The sequence below is a fragment of the Eucyclogobius newberryi genome, unplaced genomic scaffold (assembly GCF_026437365.1).
Source record: "Eucyclogobius newberryi isolate DKJ021-1_F unplaced genomic scaffold, fEucNew1.0.hap1 SCAF_11, whole genome shotgun sequence".
NCBI lineage: Eukaryota > Metazoa > Chordata > Actinopteri > Gobiiformes > Gobiidae > Eucyclogobius > Eucyclogobius newberryi.
Window position 1 is genome coordinate 17,757,638 of NW_027315735.1, and position 20,354 is coordinate 17,777,991.

A 20,354-nucleotide genomic window follows, 5' to 3' on the forward strand; every position below is an offset into this window, starting at 1 on the left:
GGAACCGGAGGAACCAGCAGCTGGATGTGGTCAGGTACCTGGCAAAGCAAATCTCCTCGTTGCCAAATACGATAATGACATGGTGTGTACATTGACTGAGGTCCAGTGTCGAAGGGGAACAGCTGTGCTGTAGAAAATGCTGACACAGAACAAAAATAAACTCAGGTCCCATGTCAGCATTTCTATCTTCAGGGATTTGAATCACTCCAATTTGAATATTTAGACATTTGACTAATTCCTTTGTTCAAAACAGGGAAATTGTATTTATTTTCAGCCGATCAAGAACCAGATGGACAAAAATAGTAAAAATGAGATACAATGTCTGTGAACACAGTGTGCTTGCCCCTCAATAGAAGACCTTAAAACTAAGACAAACGGGCCCTTATGCGCAAATACTTTTTTTCGGTTGTTTTATCACAAAACACCAAATTATTTTAAATTCTATTTTCATTTTTTTTCTTGTATCCACTCTGTCTACTTCTCCGTGTTTATTTTCCAGAGCACACTCTTTCCCATCTCTCCCTTTTTGTGTGATGCCTCCTCGAGGAGCAGTTTCAGGTCAGAGCAGAGAGGCTGTCTTTTACTAACTCACATCCAGCAAAATGGAAAATATGACCATATATTGGGACTCTGTGACCCTTTCAGCTGGGCAAATCAAACACGTCCAATGTTAGGGCTCAACTATAAGAAGTTTTAACAGTACATTTGTGCATTCAGAGTGGTCCAGTTGTACCTGTGTAGTTGGGTGGACACAGGCATGTGTAGTTGTTGACTCCATCAACGCAGGTGGAGTTGTTTTCACAATCGTTGTCTTCACAGTCGTCTGGGTTTATCTCACATCTCTGGCCTTCGAATCCCGACAGGCACACGCAGCTACACACAAAATGCTCATTATTAGATGGTTGCAGAACTCTCTCTGTCCAGCTGCTCAAGTGCAAATAAAATCAATCACTCTATCAATCAGCCACTTGTGTCTTCTTAGATTACCCCTGTAAGAGCCTCAAATTCCACAGATTGCCCCATGCTTTCTCCTTCTCCTGGAGCCAAAGCACATCTATATTTAGCTGTCCAACAAAGAGAGACCATTCCATGTCTCATTTTATAGCTCAAATTAAATCTGAACATATCTGCTCATAGTTTGAACTAAAATTTGGCTATGTTCCACTTTTTAAATTTATTTTTATGTATTGGTTTATTTGAATACGGACAGATACAAACATATTGACTAACTGTAACACAGCAGCCCGATGCATGCATCATAGTGCTTTTATTTGGAGCTAATTGGCAGCACTTGTCCCTAGAAGGGCTTTTCACACACAACAAACAAAGGACACAGAGATATGTACAACATTAGGACATGGACAAGAAAATATACATCACCTTTTAACAGATATACATATAAAGTTCTCCCACACTCTACATCACATGATTTCACCACACCCAAAAAACATGCACAGAAGGTAAAATCCTCCAACTACGGAAGTCCTGAACAAGCCTACCAGCGCTCACTGCTCCTGAGGAGATGCCCCAGCAGCATTGTGGGATGGGTCAAACGCAGAGGACACATTTTTCTACAGGAACAATAAAGTGTACCGTATTCTTACCATAGTTCATACCCACTACATTTGACTTCAATATGCCAGCAGATACACGCCTATTGCCACCTGCTGTTATATTTTAAGTCATAATTTTGACTTTATATAGGTTGTTTTATCATTGTTCATTGTTTATGTTGCATCGAATCACCAAAGCAAGATTCCATGTTTGTGAATTCTGTTCATTGCCAATGGCAATAAACCTTTTCTGATTCTTATTCTGATAATTGATGAAAGTTGGGAATATTCTTTCAACACATGAATTATTGTACAATGTACTAAAGGAAATGCCAATGCTATATTGTACAAATTATAACAAGGCCAGATGAGGTGCATGAATATGCAAATATCTGCACATTATACAACTTCTACGAGAATATGCAATTATTACAATCATTAACCTTATTATTAACATTCAGTCTTGATCTAGTGAGCATCTCAGGCACATTTGTACTGATGAGAATGATAAATTAAAACAATAATTCACCCTTTCATATCCTGAAATGGAACAGAAACCCTTTTTATCTTAACAGTTATTGCTGTTATATTGCGGTGGTCAACAGATTCAAATGATTGGGTCAAAGATCACCGGCCACCGATTAAATTCATGTTCTGACATTTAAACATATACTTTGACAAATGGCTTTCCTCTCTGAAGCGGGGCTAATTGGATAGGCCCATCTGATTATGCCCCATGTTAAAATGTCAAAGGAGCATGGTCTGTCTCCTCCTCTGCGTCTCTCCGAGAGCATGGGGATTTACCTGTGTTGGTATTAACATTAAGGGACAATGTGTAAAGGGTAAAAAGAGCCCTAATAGCATTACCACACACAAGTTAAAGGCCAGACACATATCAAGGGATTTCAAAGGGCAAAGGCCTTGTTAAAATACAAATCTGCTGAATATATTCTGGACAACCGTTTCGATCGTAGTGCTTGTATATCATGAGCTTTAGGAAAGGAGGATCGTGGACAGTAGATGAATGGCAGTGCCATGCTGGTGAATATTAAGTGTTCAAATGTATGCCAATTCTTTTCTGAGCTATAGAATGATAATAACTGACAATACATACTGTAATTCAATACAGAATGTGGAAGATCCAGGAGGGTGTGAAGTACTATTTTGAGATATTAACCATTGTCTGACATATTCATACCAAAGTATTGAAATATAGATTTGTTTTTACAGATAAGCAAAGTAACAAAGTAAGAAAGTCACTGAACTTCAACAAACAAGAATATACATATGAAAATGTCAAGAAAATATTGTTAGAATGTTTTTTGTAATATTTTTGTCTGTTTTTAAAGAAATCTAGAATTTCATCCACCACTGCAAGGTTCATTTTATTCCTCAATTCATCCTATGCATTTGACCCATCCTTCAATGCAGCAGAGGCAACCTTTCAAGAGCAGAGAGTTGCTGCTGTGCAGCGCTCAGGGACCCAGAACAAGACAACACAAGATTTTGATCATTTCTAATACATAAATTGTGCGGTTCAGTTCACAATTGTATTTTATAGTTTTGTTGTTGTAGCACTGCTTTTTGACACTACGGCTTTACTTTATTAGTCCAAATGTAAATAGAGATAATTTTCCACATGTGTGCACAATTTTATCTAGCAAGATCTTGTGGCACATGATCATGTCCCATTCACTACTATGCTGTCATTTTTGCCTCAATTTAGCAAATGTAACATTATGTGAAGTAAAAAGCATTGGATTCCTGGAAACATGTTTTTTTCTTGGTAAAAAATAAACCTGAAGGAAAAGGTTACATCGGCATAATTAGCACTTAAAATACTAAAAAGTTTCTGTTCAATACTATCAAATGAAGCTTCTTAAAAGAGTTGGATTGCATGTCAATGTTTTAGTGACTCCAAAATAGCTATTTCTGTGCACAATATTTGTAAAGTGTGGAGAAAGGATAAATGCCAATCTAACAGGGGATTCCTTGACTTCTTCCGGACACGCACACGCACACAAGATGGAAAAAGCATCAGCGCGCCAGAGTCAGTTGTTATCTGGTATAATGTATTGTCCAGAAAAACAGCACGGGCCAAGCTAAAGGATTTTCAAGGATTGTGTTCATATCACCATTTCCTTATGTGTCTACACTAGAATTGGGATAATGGCTGGTGAATGGCAGACCCACGTTACCTGAAGTGGTCCTCGATTCCTGGCTCAATGTGGCAGGTTCCTCCGTTAGTGCAGGGGAAGCTAATACATGCGTTGATGGGGATTTCACAGTTTTTACCCTGGAGCAGAGCAAGCAACACAAGGCAGTTCATATTTGGATTGATATTTAAAAGCAACCCTGACAAGTTATCATTACATTGTCCATTAATCTCACGTAGGGTCGTATTTGTCAGAGATGAGCTGACAGATGCAAAAAACACTATTATTTATCAGCCGGTGGTCTCTCCTCTTTTTTGACATTCTATCATTGTCATCATCAGTCATTCTTACTATGTCTAATACATTCAGTTTCCTCCTGAGTTCAAAACTATTATCCTAATATGAGCAGCTAACTGTATTTTGGTGGTGCACACATTGGAAAAGGCCAATATTAAAGAATTATACTAACATATTGTAACAATCTGTGTACATTATATGATTGGGACCATGTACTGAAGTTATTTGCCAACTTAATACTTATTTAACAATAACAATAACAATTTAATATACTAAATTATACTATAATGTTCCGATCTGTAGTTAAGTACCGCTACACTTGGACTCATAATGATACATAACAAGCTCCAATGCAAATGCAAGCCCCTTGGGAAGGAGATTTGCATGTTTTCTAATGCAAGGGTCGGGACAATTATTAAACCCACTGTTGTTTGATGGGTCAATACCCCCAGAGCAGCCAGCTGTGGTCATCGTTTCTCTATTGACGAACAGGTAGATACATTATGCATGCGAGCTGCGCGACTAAGCCTGATAATACTGCTAATTCCACAGGCTTATGCAGCAAGGCTATCCATCTCCCGTATCTCTGCACACACAGCCAATTTCATGGGTCCAGGAGCAAAGTTACATCTTTTTGTGGTTACTGGATTTGTATCAATTACACCAAGTGCATCGGCAGAATAATGGACAACTGAATTAAAAAACAAAACAGTAGAACTTCATTGGAATTTTATTATAAACAGGTGAAGTGAACATTTAACTTCTAAGCTAATACATTTGCTAAATGGATTTCAGCGAGTTTGACTAATTGAATAGTGAGTTAAATCTTCTCCAAAACGCCTAGAAAAAAATACCCCTTCTATTTTTGCTTTGGGGTTGCATAGATTCAAGATTATACTGTAAAAATAAAAAGTGAAACTACAACAAATGTTGTATAGTAGAAAAAGCTTCAGTTGTAGTCATCTGGACTCAGTTTGAAAAAATAGACGTTTCGACTCTCATCCAAGAGTCATTGTCAATAACAGAATTTAGGTCGAGAACTCCGATATTAATACTGTTCTGTGGTAAGACCCGCCCATTGGGAGGAGCCTTCCTGAAGTAGAAAGAGTTGTTTGTTTCAACAGAAACTCCCCCCTTGTATCTACCGAGCTAGCCTATTCAGAATCTTAATGGGCTATTAGAAACCTCTTTGTCTTTGTGAGACCCTGGCTCAACCACCCTGAGTACCTGATTAGCATCTGAATGTCCTCTACCTTTCCAGGGGTTCAGTAACCCATTATAAATAACAGGAAGATTAAACCTTAGCCCTCCATTTCTGTTTAAAGAAGGTCTTTCTTTTTTTAACAAAAATAGCTTCCTTGACTCCTCTTTCAAACCATCTTTTCTCCCTGCTTAAAACCTTCACATCACCGTCTTCAAACGAGTGATTAGAGGCTTCAAGATGGAGATGCACGGCGCTCTGAGGTCCTGAACTAGTATTTCTTCTGTGCTGATAAAGCCTCTTGTGTAGAGGCTGTTTAGTCTCACCTATGTAACGTTCTTTACAGCTTTCTTCACTGCATTGGATCGAATAAACTACATTGCTCTGTTTTTGAGTCGGCAACTTGTCCTTTGGGTGAACCAGTTTTTGTCTTAAAGTGTTTCCTGGTTTAAAATAAACAGGGACTTCGTGTTGTCTAAAAATTCTCTGCAGTTTTTCCGAGAGGCCAGACACATAAGGGATAGAAACACCCTTCCTTCTCTGTTCAGTTTCCCTTTTGTCCTGCTTCTTGGTTCTCTTCACTCTGTTGAGAGCCCAAGCGGGGTAACCACAGGCAGAGGGCATTTCGGACATGTTTTTCCTCTTTCTTCTTGGCCTCTGAGCTGGTGGGCACACCTTGAGCTCTGTGTTGTAAGGTTCTGATCACACCCAGCTTGTGCTGTAGTGGGTGGTTGGAACCAAAGAGCAGATACTGGTCCGTGTGTGTAGGTTTCCTATATACTTCTATTTGGAGTTTCCCGTCCTCTCCTCTGATCGTGGCACAATCAAGAAAGGCCAAGCGATTCTCCTTAGCGTCTTCTCTTGTAAACCTAATATGTGGGTCCACAGCATTGATGTGATCAGAGAAGGTTTCCAGCTCTTGTTTCTTGATTGTTACAAAAGTATCATCGACATAGCGGAGCCACAGTTTTGGAGCTATGCCTGAGAATGAGGCCAGTGCCTTGTTCTCAAAGTGCTCCATGTACAGGTTGGCCACTATGGGAGAGACGGGCGAGCCCATGGCACAGCCATGAATCTGTCTGTAAAATTGTCCCCGGAATTGAAAGTAAGTGGTGTTCAGACAGATGTCCAACAGTTTACATATGTGTCTCTCCCATACCCGCTGAACAGTATTAATATCGGAGTTCTCGACCTAAATTCTGTTATTGACAATGACTCTTGGATGAGAGTCGAAACGTCTATTTTTTCAAACTGAGTCCAGATGACTACAACTGAAGCTTTTTCTACTATGGAACACGCCTGGACGAATGAGGGATTACACCGACATACAACAAATGTTGCATTTCTCAGAGAGATAGAGGTTTTTGTTTTCTCTGATTGTTCAGATCCAGAAAGGCTTTTATTATTGCAGTGGGCTCACCTTAAATCCATAGGGACAGGTGCAGTGGTACACTCCAGCAGCATCAGAGACACACGTCCCATTGTTCTGGCAGGGGGCAGCCAGGCAGGGTGCACACTTGGACATCAGGCTAATGTCAGCTGGACCTGAGGCACAAAGAGAAGAAACATGGTGTTATAGCAGCGTGAAGAGAGGAGAAAAACAAAAAAATATGTGCTCAATCTGGATCTTTTTCAGTGCACTCAAGGATATCTTTGTGTTTTCAGCCGAATTTTCCTTTTTTTTGTTAGAAGCTTGTCCTAAACCACATGCTACAAATGACACTCAATCAATACTAAACAAGCACATGTGGATATAATGATAAAAAACAATGAGGATTTCCAAAAAATAATTTAAATTCTCAACACTAAACCATATCCCAATATTGAATGCAAACAGTGTATCTAATCTACTAGTACACGTGTATAGTGTTGTATCTTTACAACACATACAGCGGTGTATGTGATACTGTTGTGGTAGACAATAGCTTTCCTTGTTTTGTCTATTGCTGTTAATTTACACTACTAAGTAACAATAGCCTTTTGCAATTTTTTTTAATAATAATTAACTAATAATGGCAACCTACTATTCTATATGCATCATTACTCATTATTTATGGGTATCTGTATTATATCTGACTGAACTAAAAAGACACTTCTTCACTAAAGGGATAAAACTCTATGCAGCCACTTCCAGTTTTAAGTACAATGCTGTTTGATTGTCCTAATCCAGGGATTAATGTTTGCAACGATAATGGAAAATAGGTCGATGTACTCAAAAGAAGAGCGGAGCGATGAGCTGCATGACAATGAGGCTTTTTACCTTTACACTGGAACCTGTTCAGTGGCGTGGTGAGCAACAGCCTGTCAGCCATGTCGGGAGGTCCAGTGCAGCGAGCAATACCTAGAAACAACAGTCAAGAGATAAATAACACAACAGGTAAGTGTACATGGATAGTCTTGAAAGACATAACATTCTTACCAGGCTCTTTAAAGCCAGCCTTAACCCACTGAGAGAGCCACCGCAGATCACAGTTGCAGTACAAGGGGTTGGCGCCAAGAGCACTTGATAATAACAATGAAAAAAGTGTTAACAATAAACATGTCGTTCCTTTGCAACATAATTTGGCAATCCAATTTGAAAATAACGAAGAAACGTAAAGAAACGCTTACAGATGGGACAGCGATGAGAGGTGATTGAAAGCTCCTTCTGGGATAGTTGAAAGGTCGTTACCATGGAGGGTTCTGGCATCAAACCAAACAAGGCAAGTGTCATTTATATGTAACAGTCAAGGAACAGAACAACGATTTGGTTGTTCTTAATATTAAGATAATGATACATGCTGTCGGCACATGTTCCAAAATACTCATCAACAAAGAGCATTGTACAGCACCTTCACAGAGACTTGCTGCATGCTAAATTATTCAAATTATTTGTGTTTCCTCGGCCACAGACATGCCATCATCGGCCTCTTCTATAATGGAAACGAATAAATGTATGAAGGAATAACACCAAATAAACAGAAAGCTTCTCATAGTCTCAATAAAGGCCTTCACTGGTCTGAGTAGAAAATAAAGTGTCTTTTATGGTCATTGGGAGTGTGTGTAACTGTAGTCGTAGTGGTGGGTTTTGAATTGTGTGCCTTTTGGCTGTTGTGCTCTTTATGAGTTGGTGTGCGCGTCCCGAAGGACTCTCTGAGGCGTGTGCACGTATCCTTTCTGTCTGGCCATTTAAGTGTGTCGCCTGCTGGATATAAGTTCACATTCCATTAGAGTGAAAGGCAGTGGCAGGGGACAGCTATCAAGCCAACCTCGATTGGAAACCTGTTTGCCAGTCTAGGTCAGAGTCCAAGTTGCAATTATTTTTGAGCCTCTTGTTTATGTGCCGTCCTTTTCATCTGTTCCGGACTCTACTATACTCTACATGCATTATTCTGTGTTTGTGCAACTATTTATTTGGCGGTATAACAGCCCTAGCAGCCGCAGCCCTGAGGGGATTGTGGGTAATGAGGAAGTGACAGTGATGGCCGACTGGCAACTGGTTGCTATGAGGGGGCAGAGGGACCAGTCCCCATGGAAACATCAAGTAAAATGAAAGTAAGAAAGCAGCAAAGTATAACATTGGCTCACCAAAGTTCTGCAAGGTTAATGCACCATAAGAGACTAAATGTGATAGTTATTAAGTGTTTCGAGGTTTATGTAAAAATAGGGTTTGCAGACAACAGGAGGCTATTAAAGCTCTTCTGGTACAAACATATAAACACGATTAAACAGCTGTATGGGACAGATGCTCTCAGAAACTATTTTCCTGAATCGGTCCTGTAAATTATACACTTTTAATCATATATATTTTACAGTAAAACGTATCACCACATTTACAAATCCAAAATAGTTTGATGGAAGTTGACAATGGGTCAATTTGCAGAATTTTATTCACTTCATGCTCATGTTAAAAGCTCATCATATTTGTAAGTTTAAATTAAATGGGTAACGGCTCTGAAAGTCCTGCAAATGCTATGTTCACATGCACACAAATCTGTCTAATTATTACCGGTATCTGATTTCCATAAGTGCAAACCACAAAATCTGATGTGAATAATCAGAGGGATAATCATTTGAAAGAAATCAGATTATTATGCTTGATAATATTGACTTAATATTTTAATAATATTTTGACTCCAAAAAGTTGAGTGTGCATGTAATCAAAGCCACTGGTATAAATATGGTAAATATAGAATGATGTGTGTGTGTGTGTGTAAGCGTGTTTGTGTGTTTGTGTGCGTGTGTAAGCGTGTGTGTGTGTGTGTGTGTGTGTGTAAGCGTGTTTGTGTGTTTGTGTGCGTGTGTTTGTGTGTGTAGTTTCGGGAGACAGAGGGTGGACAAGCAGATGGATGACGGAGAGAAACTGAGGCTGAAGGTCGATTCATCAAACACCACATTGGACCAAGGAGAGCGAGGAAGGGGTGCGTGGAGCCTGGGGAGACAATGGATCGGAGGAGTGGACAGGAGCCACAGCATGCAGATGCAAAAAGCAGGGGTTCGGTTTGCTCTATACAACATACCATATTTCGAGTGGTTGGAAATTTAGGACTATAAGGGGCGATTCAACTTTGACTTTAGCTTACAAAAGGCTAAACCTGAACAGGTGGGATATCACAACGTGCTATCCAGCTTATTCCGGAAGCCTGTCTGTGCGCCGCCATACGACGTAATCCTTCTTCCGGTTGTATTAGTTAACATAGGGCTGCCGACCTCCAGAGAAAATAACTTCTACATAGACTAAAAAGCCATTCGGTGCATTGTTGATTTGTTGGTCTCATGAACATTGGATATTTTACTCCATTTAAACCAACAGAGTTCTCGCTGGACCGGAAGTGCCATTCCAACAGAAGTGCCCATCCTTGGTGCAAAGAGGAAAAAGTGGGCGGGGAAGAATAAGGTCAATAATCTATATATTTAAAGGAGACAGACTTGGTGGTGTTGAGGTTGTGCAGGTGACATTAAAGCACAAAAATGCATGAGGGTCAATGGTCAGTAATTATGTGTTCTCCAGTTGGAGCTCAAAACACATTAAACATTTGATCAAAAAGCTACTACACTCTATAGATCTATAACTCTAAATTTGCTAAATATCTAGTTTGTTTCTGACAAATGAAGCAGAAAATCAAGTCAACAGATTTAGGAAACCAGATAAACAACAGGAACACTGCATGTCTGTGTTGAGCAAAATAATTGTTTTTAGGCAGTTGAAAGACCTTAAATCTCCAACTGCTGCTAGCAGCAGAGCAAGCTAAGCTCTTTGGAGCCACGATGGAGGAACTACTTTCAGTTTCCCTTTTGCCGTATAGTTAATTTTAGCAAAACATTATCTCCATGGACAAAAAGACACACTTCCTCCAGTGTGCTGCTCATAATTCGAGGAGGGTCTGGCTGTAGTTGATGGACAGCGCCATATCGAGCCAAATCCAAACCCAAACTGAACTTAACAATGTAGCTAATAAAAAATATATTTTGTTTTTTGCCACCAGTGTAACAGAATGGAGCTCCACTCTGCAGTCAACGGCAGTAAACCTCTTCTCCATACAGCGCCTGCAAACTGAACTTTCTGGCACAATTCTCTCGCATAATACATCTGCAATTACTGGACCTATACAAGTGAAACAAAACAAAAAGTTCAAAATTGTTTCATAAAGAGCCCATTGCCCAACCCCAAAGATGTGACTGTTGAAGTTGAAAGGACTTTAAATCAAGACTGTTATGGGAAGTTATGGGAAATAATCCCTAACCAATAATGATAAGGTTAAACATTTTCAACATTTGTGTATCATAAGTTTGGATATTTTTTTCAAGAACAGCAGATCTCTCATAGAGTGAATACAACCTATTGGCAGCAGCGCTTGAAGGTGTTACTCACAGTAGACGTAGAGACTTGAGTCCGTCGAAAGCATGAACTGGGATGCACCGAATCTGGTTGTAACTCAGGATGCTGCAAGACAAGAAACACACAAGGTCAAAACTGGCAGCGTGTAAATTTTACAGTCATTTATTTATTTATAAACAATATTTTCTAGGGTGTACTACTTCTGTTCAGTCTCGTTCGACCTTCACACAAGCCCAGCATCTTACACATAAAACATATCAGTGGAACAGGGACAAAGGCAGCGCAAGAAGGATGAGGTGACACTGCAGTTTTCATTCAGCAGTAACTCTAACGAAATCTGTAGCCACAGGTAAGAGACAGGGGAATTACCAAGCAGGCATATCTGAAATGTCAGGGTAGAAAATGCTAGAGGTGGAAACTGCCTGGAGCAAATCTGAGGCATGTACTGTCGAATACTAAAGTCAGACATCAATATAGCATACAGACAATTTAATCAAAAATGACTGGACAGACAAAACATTATCTGTCTGCACATTTATATTTAGTTCAATCCCCTCCCACATTTGGAAACACACACATTAAACAAACTTATTAGCAAACATCATCCTTTGAAAAAGCTGAACAACAACAAAAACTAAAACAATGTATTATTTCAAAAACAAGGGCCACAGCCAATCCTCTCTCTGTAAATGTTTTTCAAGCTCAGATCTTGGCTAAATCCTTTTTTTTCCCACTCACTAAAGTAAGTCTCATGAATTAAATACACATTTCAAGCCATTTCATCTGCTTTTAATTTGAAAAACAAATGAATAAAATATGAATAAAACATGTGGCACTTTTTTTATTTCTTATTGCTCAGTCCAACAATATGTACATTTGAGACGATAATAGCAGCTGTAATAGTAAGTGTCAGTGTATTGTACTCACAGTGTGGCAAGCTGACTCATATTGCTGAAGATGTAAGGGGCCAACATGCTGATGCTGTTATTGCTCAGGTCCCTGTCAAAAAACAGCGTTGTCAGAAATACACACACTGTATTTATGTCACAGTATAGTATTATAAAAGTGCTTCATACACCAATGACAGCTGTTTCAGAGAGGATAACACCTTGGGCACAGATGTCAGCATATTGCCCTCCAGATAACTGCAAAACAAGATACAAAATGATGTGTTATTTTAATTTTACTTGTATTAATATCAGGTTATGGATACTTCAAGCCTATTTAAGCAATTATGCACTCCAAGAAAGGAATACCTTGATAATACACTGAGTTTACAGCTTTCACTCTCAGATTTAGTTTTGCACACTTCTTTACTTCATGCCAGTATTAAACCTGTATTTCTTACTGTGCAACATCCATAGACATTCAAAAACATTTCCAGCACATAATTAAACATTCAACAAATCAGGATGATATATGGTTTCAAAGAAAGAATGTCATTTCAATAATTTGTCTTTGATGAAGTGTCAGCTCCACGTGCTGCTATAACTAAACACTGACCCACCAATCACTCCACACCACCATCATCAGAATCACCCATCTTTTTGCTCCCCTGGCCTGGACTTGAGCCCCCTTTCTCTCAGGTCATAAGTAGGTCATGCATCAGTATGATGGAGTGTCTTCTTCTGGCTGATCAATACCTAATCACTGCTATTGACCCTGCTCTGACCTAACTACACAGCGGCACATTTCACAGCTCCAGGACATAAACGTGAGGAATAATTCACCTTTGCTTCTAACTACACCTCTATACTTGCTCCATCTCTAAATGATGGCATGCAATCATATTCAAGTCAATTTTGACATTTACAATAATTTTGTTTGGCATTTTCGATGTGTTAAAGGCACTCTACTTCAAATTGTCCCCATCTATTCTTTTATAAAATACAGACTGTTGTACTAATCATCCATTTCCTCCCTTTTATTACAGGCTGTTTCCATGACTTCACTCAGTTTCTTTTAATTCCCCCTGTCTATAATGTACGATTTGCTTTTGTAAATACATGCATAGCTGGAATAGTCTAGTATTAGTATCATTTAAAACAGTAAATAAGTTAATGAATTATCTGGTGTCCACTTTATACGAATGACAATGCGCTGTTCTCCCTTTAAATGCATTGAGATAGTGTTTTGTAATCACCAAAGCTTTTGTGGTAGATTACTTTTATTATTACATACAATAAACAATTTCTGTATGACTGGTGAATACACCTACATCACCTCTCAAACTAAGTTGATGCAATGGAACATGGCAAAGTGCTGCATCAGTATTGCAGCGCAGTGCAGTGCAGTAACACGCGCCTGTGGTTATGACTTTGCGTCTCAGCATTTTTGCAGACAATAAGCATGAAGTACAACCATTCTGCTTCCCCACTACTGTTGACCGTGCATCTACTTTAAATATGCAGCAAGCGTGACATATTATAAGTGCTTGAAACTCACAGCTCTGTGGTGTCCTTGGGAATGCCCTTGGGTAGGGAGTGCAGCCCTCTGTTGCTACAGCGCACCACGCCATCTGAGCATGTGCAGACATCGGGACAGCCAGTGGTGGGGAGGCAGCCATTATCCTCCGTACCTGGGGAGACACAAGAGGCAGCTCAGGATATTAGTGACAAACCATAGCTAAAAAAAAAAAGGCAGGGATTAGAGTTAAGGTTTTATATTTTGACCATATCAAGTGGAAAGATATGACCATAGCCAAGACTGGAGTTAAAGGCACATTAGGAGAAACGGACACCCAGAAAGATGCAATTTAATGATAGATGAGGACTTGACATGTGGTGCTGGGGTAACTGTGACTAACTCTCCACTCAGCATTTCTAGAGTGCTTTATAATCCATATGAAATGACTAGAGACTGCTAAAATCAGCGACTTTGGTGTGTTCGAACATCTGGCTCTGTGCATGTAAGGGAGGTCACAGAGATATTAAAACCTCAGATGACTTGAGAAATCCCATACAGATGTGGAAATGAGGATGCTTCAAAACGTCATGTAATGTAAGGTCAAATACCGTCTGAATCAAAGTTATAAAACAGCCATATAACCAAAGATATTTTGTGACAAGGAACATCCAAGTAATAAGATGATCACTCACTACACTACTGTTTTTGGCTCATAAAGCTGCTCTTTTTATGACACACAAGCAATTTAGGGATTTTAATCTAGCACTGCAGTGTGTAAATAGTTCAAATAGTCCCAAATGTAAAATATGATTAATTAAAACCATAATGAAGGATAATGAAACCTGGGACACCGTGCCAATCACAACAGAACAGCACATTTGTGTATCAAAGTAAGTAATATATGTTTTTATATAATTTATGGTTGTTCAGATGAAGAGGACTAGAAACAAGAAACTATATATAAAGCAATAATTGTACAATGATCTGGTTTAGTCTTTGTTTTAAATGTAACATAGGTTTGTCAATAAAATAAAAATTAAGTGAAATTATACTGCTCACAGTAAATCAATTGTATAATATTATAGCTATAAGATCATATTGTATAATTTTACATAGATAAATACTAGATTGGTTGGACTAACAGAAATTGGAGGAAGAAAAAAATGTGTTTCATAAACGGTACGGTAGATTATAAGATTTCAAACTAGAGTTAGAAATTCTATCCCTGAATACCAGCTCTGATAAAAGAAAGAACAATCTGCCTGATAAGGATCAAGCTATTTGAATTTTGCTGACTTTAAAAGCAGTTTGTGTGACATTGTGTGTGCAAGATGCATTAGTGAATATCAAGATCCGATACAATCTTTTCTTGCTTGAGCCAACCCCGCTAACTACTTTCCAAACTCATTTTCACTAAATGGCTGCAGCACAGCTACAGGAAATTAGAAAAGTGTAATGAATTCAAAGTGACTCGGAGGGGGGAACAAGGCTAAGTGCAAAGAGGCTTACAGACATGAAGAAAATAAGAAACGGTTGAGACAAATGCCACAAAATAGAAATTTTAACTACTACTATAACTACTACTACTAATTGATGGAACTATATGCTGCCTGTACTACTATAACTACACAAGAGCATGCAAAAAGTTGAAAGCATTTACAGTTTTACCATCACATGTGAAGTCTGGCGTGGCCACATCTTGAATGGGGATTTCCTTGAGGAATGCTGGTTTTTGACAGCGAGGGTTTCCACTCACTACTCTGGTCTTCTTCAGCCACTGCCCCAGCCACGCCAAATGACAGTCGCACACGTACGGGTTGGACAGGAGGTTACTGTCAAAGGAACAGAAACAAAAATGAATAACTTAATGCCAAACGCACAATGATTTTTCCCGAGGCAACCAAGACAAAAATAGGTCACTCGAAAGAAATGCTTTTATATGATAATAGACACTTCTATACAATAGTGAGTGTGCCGCATTTGAATAAATCAGATTGGAAAACAATGTAAGAAGAGGAACAAAAAAAGGCTCAGAAGAAAGGTTAGCATTTTATTTGGTTTGCCCGCAAAGAGTGAATGAATGAAAAGGTTATCAGTTTTATTTAGAACATTTGAAATGTCTGAATGTAAAACGGAGAAAAAAAGAAAAAGACACCGTTTAAAATAATTTATTTCATTATTTAGTTAATATACTATCTATTATTGTGATTAAACTGAGGGTTTTGCACTTTCTTTATTCCTAAACTTTCATATAAACCATAAAACCTGCAACTTCATATTAAAACTGCTCAAAGATAAGGATGAGTTATTTTCTAATTTCCTTGTAATGAATTGACCTCCCTGCACGGCAACCAGGCTTAAGCCAAATCCTTTCCTTCCTCTTTAACGAGTTTAATCTCTTAATTAAATGACCAAACTCTACTGGGAACCCATGTATTATAGGAGGTAGATATTACAGACAAGAGAAACACAATGTTGAATCTACAGAGGGGATGTTAGATGAATACTAATGTCCCACAATCACAAGGATTCTCTATTCTTGTATCCATAATCACTGACAGGACCAGTGTGCAAAACTATGTAATGCCACAAAGCACAATGTATCCTATCTCTTTCTCTGGTCCCGTCTCCTTACAAAAAGATTCAACAAAAACTGGAATGGAAAAATGACATGTACACAGTGGGGCTTAGTGAAACACACGAGGCAGGAGAGAACAAAGATGTCAAGCTCCAACAGCAAGTGGTGAGTTCAGCAGTTCAGAAACAAATGTATTAGACGACAGCAAGAAACCGTGGCACCGACAGTATGTAGACTAGCAATGCATGAACCAAGCAGAGTTAAATGGAGTTATGTTGCATATTTGAAATTAGCAAGGCAAAAAATAACGTATCTGTATCTTTTAATTGTCATTGTCAACATATAAACAGATCATTTCAAATAATATGACACAGAAAGGGAACATACAATTCACATAAACACATCTGATTAGTCCTATAGGCTTAGTCCGACATATCTTTATTTTTATGGTAGAAAACTATAAATGGACATCTACTTTATTTGAAGTGTAGCTATAAAATATTGGTTTCTTGTTCCTCAAAGGTGTACTATGTAATTTTTCAGATGTTATTCCTTTGCCTAGAATGTTTTACAATATGGCATTCAAATGATCTTTCTTGCCTTTATTCAAGTTCAGGTTTTTGTGTGTGCAAATAACATCTAAAAAAAATCAATTGGCATTCCGACTGTGAGGGGGGTTGTCTCGCCACAGATCTGACCTGGAATTATTCATTTGTTAGGTATTGTTGCGTTAGATTTGTCCATTCATTTTTGTAAAGCAAAATATTGTTACAGCAGTAATAATTAGAATGCTCAAACTGAAAGTTGTCTGGTGAGTTTAAGTTTCTTATAACATTTATTACAGTACATTCTCTGTGTAAACGCTTATAACTATACAACAAAACCAAAAAAACATTCTTTAGAGTTCCTGCCCTGCGCCACAATTAAATGTGTCCATGTCCTGGTCACAGCAGGTGTGAGCGTTAAAAGGAAGCTCCAATCAAAGGCTGCAGATGCTACGCCTGCCTGATTTGTGTGTGTGCGCTTGTGCAGATGCTGAGATATACATAGCTCTGATAACAAATGTCCTGGGATCCAGACCAATCTAGTCAATAATGATGGAGAGCATCTGTGAGGAGAACACTACCCACCAAGCAACATGTGAGCAAATGTGTGTCTGTGTGGGTGTGTGCCAGATAACTTTCACAGCAGGGCCTGACTTTGAAAAATTAGGGGAGGGAGAACGAAGGCTAGGGAGCTCTGTTGCTGATATGAATGGGATAAACACAACAAAATAGGCAGGAAAAAGTGTCTGCAGGTTGAACTCACATGGTGGAGAGGGAGTGCAGGGTGGAGAAGGCTCCTGGGGCAATGCTGGAGATCCGGTTGTCATACAGAGACAGAAGACGCACAGAGCTCAGTCCAGTGAACGTGCTATTGTCGATGCAGGTGATTTGATTGCTACGCAGCATCCTGGGAAGAGTGCAAAATGTCAGAAAATACATATATTTCTATAAAGCATTACTATAACAACAAACAACTATGTTGAACTAAATGTTGTGAACTACTGCAGATTGTATGGTTCATAATAATATTGTTTACTCTACTTTTATCCACTGAAAAAACATAGGAACACAATAAGTGAAATGCTTTTTTCTTAAGCCTGGGCTGTAATATGTAATGTAATACATTAGCTTCTGTCCTACATCATCTGGGAACAGACTAACTAAGTTAGTTAGCACTGGAAATCTCTGGGACAAACTAACCTAGTTAGCAAGGCTATTACTGGAGCAGGGAGCCCTTTAACATAATACAGATACTGTCCTGATGCCATTACTGAGTCATTAGCTGGCATATATAAACATGATAGTATTTAGCTTGTCATTACTGAGAATAAACAGACAACATTAGCTGCAGATTTGGTACAATGGCCCAAGCCTTAACTGGATATTAGCCTTTTTATGCTGGTTGGCTTGACCAGAGATGTAACTATATGTATGCTTAGCTTAGTCATTAATTGAATAAATCAAATAGAATTATATTTAGAATGTCTCTTATGATCATGTTTACAAAGAGACCCACATTGTTTTGAGGCCAGTGAGTCCTCTGAACATGCGTCCCTGCAGCCCGGTCAGTTTGTTCCCGGTCAACAGCAACTCCAGAACTCCACCTGCTCCGTCGAACACTCCCTCTCGGATGTCCCGCAGCTTGTTGTTGCTCAGGTTACTAGAAGACGTCAATATGTGATATTAGGATTAGAACGGCTTTATTAATCACCATTTACTAAAGCAAAACTGCTCATTTGTTCATTCTGACATTGACAAACAAGACAAACAAGTAAACTTCACCACACACAAGAAAAAACACAAGTAGCAGATGCAGAGACGTGGCACAGGAAGATAGGAGGGAGGAATTGCAAAGAGGAACAAGGCGAGAGGAAACATTGAAAGGACCAAAATGGAAATGAGTGCTAGCCAATCTATATCGTCAGTGACACTGCTAGATGGTTAGCAATTTCCTCTCCAATAAATCAAGCGCAACTCTCTGCTGTGTCTTTCTCTATCTGGCACCGAGACACACACACACATACACACACACAAACACACACACACACACACACACACACAAACATACACGCGCACCACACACACACACACACACACACACACACACACAAACACACACACACACACACACACACACACACACACACACACACACAAACACACACACACACACACAAACACACACACACACACACACACACACACTCACCCAGAGGAGGCTGCTGATAAGGCCTGACTGTAAATCTCTACTGAAGGCCCATCTTCAATTTACAATGAATATGCACTTCCTCTGTATCCACTTTGCACCTGCCTCCATCCCTGCTCCCAATCACCACATCACTTTATTTCTACATTCTAATAACGTTACTCCCATTCTTCAATCTCTGACAAAATAAAAATTTCCTTCGAGTCAACCGTGAGCAGAGGTCGAATTCTTTTGCCATATCCGAAATTGAAACAATATTAAGCAAGCAGCATATTTTTCAGACAAACTTGAAAACAAAAACAAATGCATTCAATTTGATTTAATTTCGGTCTATACTGGTGCTGGTAGCAAAGTTTGATACCAGGATAAACCCTTTTCAGACTGACGTTTTTTGTCAGGATTTAAACCAGCCTGAGTTCTTCTAGCTTTAAAGCGTTTCAGAAATACTTACATCTTTCTCAAGTTTGGCAGCTTCTTAAATGTTCCTGTCGCCTCCAGAACAGCAATCTCATTGTCGTTTAACCGCCTACAGAGAGAAAAATGGAGAAAATCAGAATCACTCCATCACGTTCACACATTTAGACTGAACTAAAAACATGGCGCCATTGTAGGTAAAGCGGCCTTTGGTGGTTGCACTAAAACAAAAAGACTAAAACACATAAAGGAGGAGGCAGAGATATCAAAGACAACAGAAACAATGAATCTTTTCAATGCACTCATCAATACACAAACTGCTCCGAGCCAAGGGAAAACAGTCTGGGAGATAGGAGCTCGACATCTGCTTTATTGAGGTAATTTGTACTAAAGGGTACACCTAAAAGAGTGCACTTTGGGTGTTTGTGTGATGTAGATAAAAAGTGAAGGGAGATAGTCAAAGTTTAGCTGTAGGGACACTTTTTTGATGAGATACAGGTGGACGGATCAAGGCAGATTAAGTCAATCAGGGACAATGTTCTATTGAGTTAGTTCCACAAAGAGGCTTCACCATAAAGCTTAGATTAAATATAATAACAATCAAAAAATGACAGTTAAAACAGGATAAACAATTCATTATTTGGTGGTTAGTAGCTGCTGATTTGCACAGCACCAGTATTTTTAGAGGAGCCATGTTTGTTTTTTGACAATTGAGAATTTCTCTTGGAATAATTAAAGTTGAATTTCCGTCTTTGGTGTCAAGAGTCGCAGCGGTTGGTAGAAAAACAAAGATTGTCTCGAGATGGAAAGAAAAGCCATATATATGTAAGCCTGTAGCTGAGCCCGGGTCCTCACTGATTTCCCCTGATAAGGCAGGTTACACAGGCCACGCAGGGATGACTGAGTGTGTGGCCTTCGAGAAAGCCCATTGGCTATTCTTGAAGAAAAATCGCCAACAAAAATGTGCTGCTGAAAACAGTCGAAACTTGATGTGCCCTCTAACCAGGCGTAAAGGACGAAGCTGAGGTTTTTGCTTGACACCGTGCACCTTGGGAATGTGCAGGGAAAATGCAAGAGAGTATTTTGGATGCGAGACCAACCGGGAACTGAAAGTGAGGCTAAAACGTGCATATAAAACCGACATTAGTGCTTTTCTAACGTGGCAGCCAGGGTTGAACTC

General features: G+C 39.2%; 1 protein-coding gene across 2 annotated transcripts in view; it reads right to left on the reverse strand.

Moving 5' to 3' along the window:
* Positions 1–20,354, reverse strand: part of slit3 (slit homolog 3 (Drosophila)) — a 224,306-nt gene that overhangs the window by 18,230 nt on the left and 185,722 nt on the right. For both annotated transcript variants that reach the window (XM_072436358.1, XM_072436365.1), the window contains 14 exons: positions 19,212–19,286; positions 18,071–18,214; positions 17,318–17,461; positions 15,100–15,263; positions 13,471–13,603; positions 12,102–12,170; positions 11,953–12,024; positions 11,059–11,130; positions 7,818–7,889; positions 7,627–7,709; positions 7,468–7,548; positions 6,628–6,752; positions 3,752–3,849; positions 734–873 (listed from right to left, as the gene is read on the reverse strand). In XM_072436358.1, coding sequence (XP_072292459.1) covers positions 734–873; positions 3,752–3,849; positions 6,628–6,752; positions 7,468–7,548; positions 7,627–7,709; positions 7,818–7,889; positions 11,059–11,130; positions 11,953–12,024; positions 12,102–12,170; positions 13,471–13,603; positions 15,100–15,263; positions 17,318–17,461; positions 18,071–18,214; positions 19,212–19,286 — 1,472 coding nt within the window. The remainder of the gene's footprint in view (positions 1–733; positions 874–3,751; positions 3,850–6,627; positions 6,753–7,467; positions 7,549–7,626; positions 7,710–7,817; positions 7,890–11,058; positions 11,131–11,952; positions 12,025–12,101; positions 12,171–13,470; positions 13,604–15,099; positions 15,264–17,317; positions 17,462–18,070; positions 18,215–19,211; positions 19,287–20,354) is intronic.